This window comes from Zingiber officinale, chromosome 8A (genome assembly GCF_018446385.1).
Source record: "Zingiber officinale cultivar Zhangliang chromosome 8A, Zo_v1.1, whole genome shotgun sequence".
NCBI classification, from domain to species: Eukaryota; Viridiplantae; Streptophyta; class Magnoliopsida; order Zingiberales; family Zingiberaceae; genus Zingiber; species Zingiber officinale.
The window spans coordinates 17,753,120-17,766,291 of record NC_056000.1 but is presented as its reverse complement, the minus strand read 5'-3'; the positions used below and the strand labels follow the sequence as shown (position 1 = coordinate 17,766,291).

The 13,172-nt window shown below is 39.2% G+C and overlaps 3 protein-coding genes and 1 pseudogene across 4 annotated transcripts; 1 reads left to right on the top strand and 3 right to left on the bottom strand.

Annotated features, from left to right (window-relative positions):
• LOC122012848 (polyubiquitin) lies at window positions 1–1,862 on the top strand. Its single transcript, XM_042569505.1, has 2 exons — window positions 1–159; window positions 479–1,862. The coding sequence occupies exon 2, from the start codon at window positions 479–481 to the stop codon at window positions 1,622–1,624; it is 1,146 nt and encodes a 381-aa protein (XP_042425439.1). The 5' UTR covers window positions 1–159; the 3' UTR covers window positions 1,625–1,862.
• A 1,614-nt stretch (window positions 1,863–3,476) lies between these two features.
• Window positions 3,477–6,894, bottom strand: LOC122012851 (ABC transporter I family member 1-like). The gene is made up of 2 exons (XM_042569509.1): window positions 6,802–6,894; window positions 3,477–4,386 (listed from the first exon to the last, which is right to left on the bottom strand). Exon 2 carries the CDS (start codon window positions 4,362–4,364, stop codon window positions 3,690–3,692), a length of 675 nt encoding a protein of 224 aa, XP_042425443.1. The 5' UTR covers window positions 4,365–4,386; window positions 6,802–6,894; the 3' UTR covers window positions 3,477–3,689.
• A 1,209-nt stretch (window positions 6,895–8,103) lies between these two features.
• LOC122012849 lies at window positions 8,104–9,206 on the bottom strand (annotated as a pseudogene).
• A 150-nt stretch (window positions 9,207–9,356) lies between these two features.
• On the bottom strand, window positions 9,357–12,752 carry LOC122012850 (ABC transporter I family member 1-like). Of its 2 annotated transcripts, none has more exons than XM_042569508.1 (2): window positions 12,443–12,752; window positions 9,357–10,133 (listed from the first exon to the last, which is right to left on the bottom strand). In XM_042569508.1, exon 2 carries the CDS (start codon window positions 10,109–10,111, stop codon window positions 9,437–9,439), a length of 675 nt encoding a protein of 224 aa, XP_042425442.1. In that variant the 5' UTR covers window positions 10,112–10,133; window positions 12,443–12,752; the 3' UTR covers window positions 9,357–9,436. The 2 variants fall into 2 exon arrangements, with proteins under 2 accessions (XP_042425442.1, XP_042425441.1); XM_042569507.1 differs by having other exon boundaries at window positions 12,552–12,751.
• Between the last annotated feature and the right edge of the window lie 420 nt (window positions 12,753–13,172).

Here is a 13,172-nt window from a genome sequence, read left to right as displayed (position 1 = left end):
CGGCTCTAATTGGAAACAACAGCTGTCGGTACCGTCACCGAGATGTGTTCTTATCCATTGGAAGCTCTATAAAAGAACCGCAATCCCCGTATCGATGTTTGTTTATCAGATCCAAACTAAACGCTTTTTGAGATCCCCTTCTCTGTGAAAAAGCATAAGGTATGCTTTTTTTTTTGTGAAAATATTTTCTTATTTTCTTCTTCTGGTGTGGTCATTGATTGGGTTTTTGGATTCGTAGGGTTTTGTTGTTTGATATTGTTGCAAATAATTGATTCTTGAATCGAGATTTTTTTTTTCTTTCGATTCTGTTGCGGAAAGTTGTTTGGGAGATTGTTATACTCTGATAACTAGATTCTTGTCTGGTTTGCAATGGATTGCTTTCGTTTGTCCCTATTTTGTAGATTGGTTTGTCGCTTTGATTGATTCTCAAATCATGTATTCTGGTCGGTTGCCTTATTCTTCCTTATAATTGATTCAGATGCAGATCTTCGTTAAAACGCTCACTGGCAAGACAATCACCCTTGAGGTTGAGTCTTCTGATACCATCGACAACGTAAAAGCAAAGATCCAGGACAAGGAGGGGATCCCCCCTGACCAACAAAGATTAATCTTTGCCGGCAAGCAACTCGAGGACGGCAGGACCCTTGCCGATTACAACATCCAGAAAGAGTCCACCCTACACCTTGTGCTCCGTCTCCGCGGTGGCATGCAGATCTTTGTCAAGACCCTAACCGGAAAGACCATCACACTTGAGGTGGAATCCTCTGACACCATTGACAACGTCAAAGCCAAGATCCAGGACAAGGAGGGTATTCCGCCGGACCAGCAAAGGTTGATCTTTGCCGGGAAGCAACTTGAGGACGGCCGCACCCTCGCCGACTACAACATCCAGAAAGAATCTACCCTTCACCTTGTGCTCCGTCTCCGAGGCGGTATGCAGATCTTTGTCAAAACCCTGACCGGCAAAACCATCACTCTCGAGGTGGAGAGCTCTGACACAATCGACAACGTTAAAGCTAAGATTCAAGATAAGGAGGGCATTCCTCCAGATCAGCAAAGGTTGATCTTTGCCGGCAAGCAGCTGGAGGACGGCCGCACTTTGGCCGACTACAACATCCAGAAGGAATCTACCCTTCACCTTGTGCTCCGTCTCCGCGGTGGCATGCAGATCTTTGTGAAAACCTTGACCGGTAAGACCATCACTCTCGAGGTGGAGAGCTCGGATACCATCGACAACGTGAAGGCTAAGATCCAGGACAAGGAGGGAATTCCCCCCGACCAGCAAAGGCTGATCTTCGCTGGAAAGCAGCTTGAAGATGGTCGCACCCTGGCCGATTACAACATCCAGAAGGAGTCCACCCTTCACTTGGTGTTGAGGCTGAGGGGAGGGATGCAAATCTTCGTCAAGACCCTCACCGGCAAGACTATTACTTTGGAGGTGGAGAGCTCGGACACGATCGATAACGTGAAGGCGAAAATTCAGGACAAAGAGGGGATCCCGCCGGACCAGCAGAGGCTCATATTTGCAGGGAAGCAGCTGGAGGACGGACGCACCCTCGCTGACTACAATATCCAGAAGGAATCTACCCTTCACCTGGTTCTCCGCCTCCGTGGGGGTCAGTGAACTCTTGCTTGGCTGCGTATTCTGCCCTGAAGTCATGGTGTCTAGTTCGAGTCGTGTGGTGTCGCATGAATAATACAGTCTTGTGTTCGAGTCCCAAGAAAGAAACCTTGAAACCTCAAGGTATGACGCTGTTGTTTGCCTCGTCTTTGTTCGTTTTGGAGTCTGGTTGAATGTTAAAACACTATCATTGTCGTAGTGTCTAAAATGCAGTTCTGAATTACGTATTTCTTTTCTGAAATTCTTGTTCTCATGATCTCCAATTTTGGCTGTTGGGATTTTACACAATACGTCCTTTGTTTTAACCGAAAAACCAAGTGTGGAGATACATTGTGAATATGTTCACCATAATGGCACTTAAACAATTCATTTTCTAATATAATTGAATTTTTTTATAATTAATTCCTTACCCAGGAATACAATTTCTATGTATCAACTTCCTTGAATTTTTTTTATAATTGTGCCTAACTAAGCCCGAGACTAAGCTAAGAAGAGGATGCAAGTTCAACCCAGCTATAGTCCAGTTCTGGTCCAGCCTAGCTCACGTATTGAACACCAGTCAGGCAGTGAATTTTTCTATCTAAAATACTAAAAATGCCACTCCCTTGATTAAAATAAATAAACTATAAAGGCACTTTATTTTATTAAAAATAGTTTAAATATTTTATAAAAAAATAAGAGAGCAATTCTAACCTATCAAAGTGGATATTCCTCAGATGGATAAAAGGACTGCCTAAACTGGATTTAGAGGGAATAGGAATATCGACATTTCGGGTTTATTTTCCCAACAAACCGCATAACTAAGAAATTTATCACAACTTGAATAGTCACTTCTGTGATCCAGATATGTTAACTTTTTTTTTTAATCACAGTAATTCAAACTCAATGCTAGCACCAAGCATATTTATAAGTTCACTATTAGTTTCAAAGGTGATTCTATATGAGAAAACACTAAAAAGCAATATCACCTTCTCCCTTGCGAGCGGCCTTGTTCCTCAGCTTCACTGACTTCCTAGCAATCTTAAGCGCCTGCTGTTTCTGAGCAGCATCTCTGAAGCCTTCTCCAGAGGTTAATTTACCAGTGGGCACCATTAATGCCCGTGATTGAGATGCTGACCTCGACCTTGATTGCACACGCAGCTTCTTGTTAGACTGTTGGTTATCAATATCCATAGCTTCTCCATCTTCATCTTGTCCCGCTACTGATCTATCCCGTTTGCGGCCTCCCATGGAGAGAGATTGACTTCGAGCACGATTGACTGCTGCAGTAGGGTCCAACTCCATCCCAAGAGCAGATAGCTCTTTACCCATCCTCTTAGTTGTGTATTTTCTGTCTTTATCAAATTTTCTCGGTACAATGGGTCGATCGGCTCTCTGCAGTGCTTCTCTTCTTTATCCTATGTTCTTGGATAAGCAATTTCTTCTTTCTTCTGATCTCTGCAAGGAGCTTGCTCTTCCTCAGTAAGTTCATTTCTGTTCATCTCAAAGTCCTCCTCGGCTGCCTCTCCTTCAAGATGAAGACCTCGTCTCGTTCCAGCTCCTCTAACCTCTGCAAGATATCAGGATCGACAAAATCATACACATTGTGCCCATCTAGGATCTCTGGCGTAACATCTTCCTTCCATTCCTCATGAACCAACAGATAATGCTTTCTTAAGTATCTCAAGCTTCTGTTTCTCCATCTCATTAGCCTTGGTTATAGCTTCAAGAAGAGCATGAGGAATGCATGGCAGACGCCCCTTCGTATCACGAGGTTTAGGAGCTGCAACATGGAATCTGTTCAAACAATCATTCATATTTTTCGACTTCATCTTTATCTCTCCCTGAGATAAGTCTCTACCAAACACCCCTGAGATAAGTCTCAACAAATTCTCTTTATACATGTAACAATTCTTGTGGATCAGGTCTAAGAAAACCTCAATTCCCCTGTTTCATGAGAATTTGCCTGTTTGATCAGTAGCATGGCTGATGAAGACAGTGAGCCAGGTTATGAGATGAGTCGATCATAACACATGTTTATGCCTTCCATTGTTTATTCAGTCTAAATAAACATACATAAGTTTTACATTCATCGGACCATATCGAAGAAAGTCATCCTCCTCGGGAATCTTGGTGGAAGACGAAGCGACATTGCATCTTCGATCTGGATAGGCAGATGGGTTGCCACAAACACAATCCCACCTTTCTTCCTGTGTTCGGCTATTATATACTCCAACAAACGGACACCTTCATCGTCCAAAGCAACTGATGGCTCATCAAGCAGCCAAATGGGTCTGTCAAGTGCCAGTAATCTCGCCAACTGCAATCGCTTCCTCTGACCCATCGAAAGCATCCTTGCCTTGTCATTTGCCAGCCTACCTATTCCCATCAACTCGAGGGCAGGCAATGATCTCCCACACTTCCCCTCGAGAACTTCAAACCATTGTACATTATCCAACACAGAGAGCTTGTCGTTGATGGCATCTTTCAGTGATAACCAATTGAGTTGCAGCTTGTACTGCTGGAAGACTCCAGCAGACGTGATGTCATGTCCATTCCAAAGGATCTCCCCACCCGAGGGGCGAGAGAATCCAGCAAGCATACGAAGGAGGGTTGTCTTTCCAGAACCATTGGCACCGGTCAACACAAGGGCAGTGCCATCATGGACAGAAACGTTGATATGTCTAAGGATTATCTGTGCGTTACGCATGCAAGAGACATTGTTGAGGAGGATTCGAGGGAGAGGAGGCCGAAGAGGTGGCATTTATTGCAACAATGTCTCCTACCTGCAAGGACTTGTATCATCAAAAACCAGATAAGAATCAACAAAACAAAATGGCTCCTGAAACCAAGGAACAAAGTTACAGGAAAAAAAAACAAACAAAGGTTTTAGTGATGCACTAACATCTTCAATAGACAGTTGCAATATTATTTCTCAAGATGACATGCCCCTTCAATTAGTACATTAAATATGGCGAGAAGCAAGATATAGACACTTCTTTTAATGCAAAGCAAGACTTTAGCATTATGAAGCTAATTTCTACGATTCACATATGCAGTCAAGCATGCAATGGTAGCGAAGTTTGTCAATGAAAGATTGTTACCGAAGACCATCAAACCATTTACCAGTATCACAACAGCGGGAATGCATCCACAATCAAGCCAAAAAAAAAATCATCACATCAATTTTAGTCAGAAAAGAGAGTTATCATGGCTCACATTGATAATCAAACATACAATCAACATCCAGACATCAGGTTTTTGTATGCCTAATACAACTCAAAAAGGGGGAACAATCAAGTTCGGAATCTCACTTATACAAAAAAGATTACAAGCTGGCATCATATGAGATTTAATTATACAGCAGCTAAAATATTTCTAAAGTGTTAAGATATTTGCAAAAAATGGCTAACTTGGTTTGACTAGATGGATGGCAAGATACTACAAAAAAATGCACATAAGATTAAGATGGAACTCAAAGTAATTAGGCAAGGACTGAGATTCAAATTAAAATCCTCACGCACCAAAGGATATTAATATATGATTGAACTAACTTTAATTTATATATAACTGAACAAACTTTGATCTAGCTTGAAAATCTTAATTCTCCAAATTAATAGAAATTAAAGTGTTATTCCCAATGATCCTGTGGTGCAGAAAGAGACACCAGTTTCTGTTCACATCTGCTGCACTGCAATAGGGGAGGAGGTGAAACCACTCCTTTCCCTGTAACAATTCCTTCCTCTTTGACTGCTTTGATGTCTCAATATCAATCCGGCAGCAGGATCTCATCTCGGAACTACAACTTATGCCCATAAAAAAATCAAGCAGCTATCGGCCTTGTTGTGGGCTCAATCAAAGTTTTTCTCTTGTGGGAACAATTACATTTCTATGGGTGTACATGAGAATCAACAGCTAACATGTACAATCAAAAAACAACTCCACTAACTTTAGGATTGGCCAGCTTCAGCAAAGGAGGCAACAAAGGAAGAAACTTAGAATCAAGTATTTCTCCGAAGTCCCATCCTTCTATATTATCTGAAGATGGCTGTTACAATCTTATTAAGTTGTAGAGATTCTAGTGTAATGGATCTACCAAATGATTTCCTCTAGATTGAATTCTCTAAGTCAGTTGCACTCACTAAAGGAACTTAAATCATCAGCTAGACACAAGCAGATCAAGAAACTCGAGTACTTTTGGGTTGCAGTTGAAATTCAAGACTCAAGTCCTGCCGGTGGTTTTCTTAGCTCAAACCAACAAGATCCCAATCCAAACTGTTCTAATTGGTCAAAAGAAGTTATGATTCAAGAACAAAACCAGTTAATTTTAACATTTATTTTTATAGAACCATATATCAAAATTGAGGCTGTGGATACTAGACCAGCGATTTTGGTAACATGTTTAGCCATTGAAATGTGTACTAGAAAATAACAAAAATAAATAAAAAAAAAAGGAATTTTGCATCTATTGTCCAAAATGCTTTTCTTAAGACCTTAAAATACAGAACAAAAGTTTGACCTTTTCTGAAATACGGCAAACTAACATTTGAAAAGAGTACAGAATGACTAACATTTAGCAATATACACTAAATGAAGATTTATATAAGCACAGGAAGCTTCAATGGGTCTAATGTTCTCTGCTAAAATTTAAAAATGATTATTTATACTGTTTTTTCTAATTTTAAATTCAGATACCTTCTATCTTCATATTTCATCACAAAACCCAATGAAAGCAAGCGGCAAAACTTGATCACTGTATTTTATACATCACTAATAGTCATACAATATAAAGAAAGGTCTTTAACTATTGCAAGAAAACAACACTCTCACAAATAAGTTGGGTTCTCCCAAAAAATTCATTTAAGGAGAAAGCTTAATATATTGTGGAGCACATAGCTTTCTCATATTTATGACATCAGTAAATTTATCACGTCAATAGGTACTAAAACCAAATAATGAACAAAGTACACAAATTTTAGCAATATCAACCTAAAATGTTATGTTTTCAAAAAAATAATCAATCTCAAACTTCATGCTAAATAACGAAGAGATTACTTGACTAAATTTATGTTTTTAAACAAAAGTATTTTATTGCCTAATATCGTTGAGACAATGTTGAAGAAGAGCGACGCCGTTGGAGAGAAGGACGATGATGTGGCAGCTGGACAGTGGAAACTTGGTGTCCCAGGAAAGAGACTAACCTACGAGTTCACAACAGGCAGAAGGAGGAGCGATGGCCTCAAGGAGAGGCGGGTGGACGGAAGAACGATTAGTCGACCGGCAGCGAGGTTGCAACGATATCCATACAGAGATCGCGAGAGCTGAGAGGAACGGTAAGGAGCGGCTGTGCGGCCACTGGTTTGGGAGAGAAAAGGCTTTTAGGAGCGGCAGAATTTTCAGAAAAGACACATGAGTTTGTCCGTTTAAAATAATTGTTAAAATACCAACGTCATGTAACTAATTTTCAAATCGAACCTCAAATGTTTATCCAATTTAAATTTCCCCTAATGTCTGTTTTATTAACAAAATATCCCCTTTTATACTTATTTTCATATTATTTAAGGAAATCATAAGAAGAAAATTAAATCAAGATATTTTAAGTAGGTGTCATTTTATTGTTTGCTCCTTTGTTTCATATGAGAAGAATGGTGAATAGAACAGTTCACTTATGCAAGGAGAGTGTTTAATTTACTTTTAATTTTGAATGGCTAAAAGCAATTTATCCTAACTGTCTTATGCAAATTATAGTAAACAATTTGATGTCTTCCCATCTTGATGAATGCATAGTATTATTGGGTAAAAATAGAAAATGTTTAAAAATATATCATTTTATTAAGCAAATAATTTTAAAATAGTCAACAGTAATATCTAGAATTATTATAAATTTACATATATAAATATAATCATTGAATTACTCATAGGTAAGTCAATTGAATTTTGACTAAAATTAGTTGATCATGTCCGAAAGTGAAAAGGTGCAAGTTAGGGATATGGCGCTATAGATCTCGCTCCGCTCTGAAAAAGAAGTAACATCGGTACCGAGCCAGGGAAGGGGTCCCTAGCGTTGGACCTTCGACACTAGTCAGTCACCAAAAGTGTAGAAGAAAGTGGAGCAACAATAATGCCAGCACAAACAATAATAACACGTATCACTGCCGGTGAAAGACCCCCCCCTCCCTCCTTTATATAGAGCTCTGGTTGGCATCGTGCACGCTTCTCAAAGTATGGGCTCATTCTCTAATATGTCCTATGGAATGACCTGTCAGGAAAGTACCTCTAATATCATATCTTAACAAGGCATGCATATTCCTGACAAGACAATAGAAGCTTCCGCCATACGATCCACCTGTCGACCATACCTCATGTCAGCGACACTACCTCCTAAAAGTTAGTTTATTAGAAAATCCGTTTTCTATTTTTGAACTCACGAATCAATATGTGTAGGCTTATGAAACAAACAAGAAAAAACAACCCATAACCTAGAACTGAAGGCTAACTAGAAAGGCAATAACACTGAGAACAAATGCTAGCACCAAGCATATTTATAAGTTCACTATTAGTTTCAAAGGTGACTCTATATGAGAAAACACTAAAAAGCAATAACACTGATATCTAGAACTTCAAAAGCATTTGCATAAATTAACGCGTGGTGGTCTTTCCAATCCCTCGCTTTCCAGAGAACAAATGTTTTGGCTTCAGGTTTGGAATAACTCTATCACCTTCTCCCTTGCGAGCGGCCTTGTTCCTCAGCTTCACTGACTTCCTAGCAATCTTAAGCGCCTGCTGTTTCTGAGCAGCATCTCTGAACCCTTCTCCAGGGGTGAATTTACCAGTGGGCACCATTAATGCCCGTGATTGAGATGCTGATCTCGACCATGATTGCACACGCAGCTTCTTGTTAGACTGTTGGTTATCAATATCCATAGCTTCTCCATCTTCATCTTGTCCCGCTACTGATCTATCCCGTTTGCGGCCTCCCATGGAGAGAGATTGACTTCGAGAACGATTGACTGCTGCAGTAGGGTCCAACTCCATCCCAAGAGCAGATAGCTCTTTACCCATCCTCTTAGTTGTGTATTTTCTGTCTTTATCAAATTTTCTCGGTACAATGGGTCGGCTCTCTGCAGTGCTTCTCTTCTTTATCCTATGTTCTTGGATAAGCAAATTCTTCTTTCTTCTGATCTCTGCAAGGAGCTTGCTCTTCCTCAGTAAGTTCATTTCTGTTCATTTCAAAGTCCTCCTCGGCTGCCTCTCCTTCAAGACGAAGACCCTCGTCTCGTTCCAGCTCCTCCAACCTCTGCAAGATATCAGGATCGACAAAATCATACACATTGTGCCCATCTAGGATCTCTGGCGTAACATCTTCCTTCCATTCCTCATGAACCAACAGATAATGCTTTCTTAAGTTCGCAGAATAAACACCAGCCCCACCATTCTCCTCTTCCAGATCCTTCTCAAGCTTCCGTTTCTCCATCTCATTAGCCTTGGTTATAGCTTCAAGAAGAGCTTGAGGAATGCATGGCAGACGCCCCTTTGTATCACGAGGTTTAGGAGCTGCAACATGGAATCTGTTCAAACAATCATTTATCTTTTTTGACTTCATCTTTATCTCTTCCTGAGATAAGTCTCAACAAATTCTCTTTATACATCTAACAATTCTTGTGTATCAGGTCTAAGAAAACCTCAATTCCCCTGTTTCATGAGAATTTGCCTGTTTGATCAGTAGCATGGCTGATGAAGACAGTGAGCCAGGTTATGAGATGAGTCGATCATAACACACATGTTTATGCCTTCCATTGTTTATTCAGTCTAAATAAACATACATAAGTTTTACATTCATCGGACCATATCGAAGAAAGTCATCCTCCTCGGGAATCTTGGTGGAAGACGAAGCGACATTGCATCTTCGATCTGGATAGGCAGATGGGTTGCCACGAACACAATCCCACCTTTCTTCCTGTGTTCGGCTATTATATACTCCAACAAACGGACACCTTCATCGTCCAAAGCAACTGATGGCTCATCGAGCAGCCAAATGGGTCTGTCAAGTGCCAGTAATCTCGCCAACTGCAATCGCTTCCTCTGACCCATCGAAAGCATCCTTGCCTTGTCATTTGCCAGCCTACCTATTCCCATCAACTCGAGCGCAGGCAATGATCTCCCACACTTCCCCTCGAGAACTTCAAACCATTGTACATTATCCAACACAGAGAGCTTGTCGTTGATGGCATCTTTCAGTGATAACCAATTGAGTTGCAGCTTGTACTGCTGGAAGACTCCAGCAGACGTGATGTCATGTCCATTCCAAAGGATCTCCCCACCCGAGGGGCGAGAGAATCCAGCAAGCATACGAAGGAGGGTTGTCTTTCCAGAACCATTTGCACCCGTCAACACAAGGGCAGTGCCATCATGGACAGAAACGTTGATATGTCTAAGGATTATCTGTGCGTTACGCATGCAAGAGACATTGTTGAGCAGGATTCGAGGCAGAGGAGGCCGAAGAGGTGGCATTTATTGCAACAATGTCTCCTACCTGCAAGGACTTGTATCATCAAAAACCAGACAAGAATCAACAAAACAAAATGGCTCCTGAAACCAAGGAACAAAGTTACAGGAAAAAAAAAACAAACAAAGGTTTTAGTGATGCACTAACATCTTCAATAGACAGTTGCAATATTATTTCTCAAGATGACATGCCCCTTCAATTAGTACATTAAATATGGCGAGAAGCAAGATATAGACACTTCTTTTGATGCAAAGCAAGACTTTAGCATTATGAAGCTAATTTCTACGATTCACATATGCAGTCAAGCATGCAATGGTAGCGAAGTTTGTCAATGAAAGATTGTTACCGAAGACCATCAAACCATTTACCAGTATCACAACAGCAGGAATGCATCCACAATAAAGCCAAAAAAAATCATCACATCAATTTTAGTCAGAAAAGAGAGTTATCATGGCTCACATTGATAATCAAACATACAATCATCATCCAGACATCAGGTTTTTGTATGCCTAATACAACTCAAAAAGGGGGAACAATCAAGTTCGGAATCTCACTTATACAAAAAAGATTACAAGCTGGCATCATATGAGATTTAATTATACAGCAGCTAAAATATTCTAAAGTGTTAAGATATTTGCAAAAAATGGCTAACTTGGTTTGACTAGATGGATGGCAAGATACTACAAAAAAATGCACATAAGATTAAGATGGAACTCAAAGTAATTAGGCAAGGACTGAGATTCAAATTAAAATCCTCACGCACCAAAGGATATTAATATATGATTGAACTAACTTTAATTTATATATAACTGAACAAACTTTGATCTAGCTTGAAAATCTTAAATTCTCCAAATTAATAGAAATTAAAGTGTCATTCCCAATGATCCTGTGGTGCAGAAAGAGACACCAGTTTCTGTTCACATCTGCTGCACTGCAATAGGGGAGGAGGTGAAACCACTCCTTACCCTGTAACAATTCCTTCCTCTTTGACTGCTTTGATGTCTCAATATCAATCCGGCAGCAGGATCTCATCTCGGAACTACAACTTATGCCCATAAAAAACTCAAGCAGCTATCGGCCTTGTTGTGGGCTCCATCAAAGTTTTTCTCTTGTGGGAACAATTACATTTATATGGGTGTACATGAGAATCAACAGCTAGCATGTACAATCAAAAAACAACTCCACTAACTTTAGGATTGGCCAGCTTCAGCAAAGAAGGCAACAAAGGAAGAAACTTAGAATCAAGTATTTCTCCGAAGTCCCATCCTTCTATATTATCTGAAGATGGCTGTTACAATCCTATTAAGTTGTAGAGATTCTAGCGTAATGGATCTTCCAAATGATTTCCTCTAGATTGAATTCTCTAAGTCAGTTGCACTCACTAAAGGAACTTAAATCATCAGCTAGACACAAGCAGATCAAGAAACTCGAGTACTTTTGGGTTGCAGTTGAAATTCAAGACTCAAGTCCTGCCGGTGGTTTTCTTAGCTCAAACCAACTAGATCCCAATCCAAACTGTTCTAATTGGTCAAAAGAAGTTATGATTCAAGAACAAAGCCAGTTAATTTTAACATTTATTTTTATAGAACCATATATCAAAATTGAGGCTGTGGATACTAGACCAGCGATTTTGGTAACATGTTTAGCCATTGAAATGTGTACTAGAAAATAACAAAAATTAATAATAAAAAAAGGAAATTTGCATCTATTGTCCAAAATGCTTTTCTTAAGACCTTAAAATACAGAACAAAAGTTTGACCTTGTCTGAAATACGGCAAACTAACATATGAAAAGAGTACAGAATGACTAACATTTAACAATATACACTAAATGAAGATTTATATAAGCACAGGAAGCTTCAATGGGTCTAATGTTCTCTGCTAAAATTTAAAAATGATTATTTATACTGTTTTTTCTAATTTTAAATTCAGATACCTTACTATCTTCATATTTCATCACAAAACCCAATGAAAGCAAGCGGCAAAACTTGATCACTGTATTTTATACATCACTAATAGTCATACAATATAAAGAAAGGTCTTTAACTATTGCAAGAAAACAACACTCTCACAAATAAGTTGGGTTCTCCCAATAAATTCATTTAAGGAGAAAGCTTAATATATTGTAGAGCACATAGCTTTCTCATATTTATGACATCAGTAAATTTATCACGTCAATAGGTACTAAAACCAAATAATGAACAAAGTACACAAATTTTAGCAATATCAACCTAAAATGTTATGTTTTCAAAAAAATAATCAATCTCAAACTTCATGCTAAATAACGAAGAGATTACTTGACTAAATTTATGTTTTTAAACAAAAGTATTTTATTGCCTAATATCGTTGAGACAATGTTGAAGAAGAGCGACGCCGTTGGAGAGAAGAAGGACGATGATGTAGCAGCTGGACAGTGGAAACTTGGTGTCCCAGGAAAGAGACTAACCTACGAGTTCACAACAGGCAGAAGGAGGAGCGATGGCCTCAAGGAGAGGCGGATGGACGGAAGAACGATTAGTCGACCGGCAGCGAGGTTGCAACGATATCCATACAAAGATCGCGAGAGCTGAGAGGAACGGTAAGGAGCGGCTGTGCGGCCGCTGGTTTGGGAGAGAAAAGGATTTTAGGGTTCCTAATTGGATAAACGGCAAAATTTTCAGAAAAGACACTGAAGAATGGCGAACTTCACTTATTATCAAGGAGAGTGTTTAATTTTACTTTTAATTTTGAATAGCTAAAAGCAATTTATCCTTACTGGCTTATGCCAATTATAATGCCAATAATAGTAAACAATTTAATGTCTTCCCATCTTGATGAATGCATAGTAGTAGTATTCGGTAAAAATAAAATAAAATACCATTTTATTAAGCAAATAATTTTAAAATAGTCAACAGTAATATCTAGAATTATTATAAACTTACATATATAAATATAATCATTGAATTACTCATAAGTAAGTGCATTAGATTTTGACTAAAATTAGTGTATGAATATATAGCAATTTTATGCTATAACAATTTTGATTAAAATTATTAATTTTAATCCTATGCATATAAGTTTTTGTTGT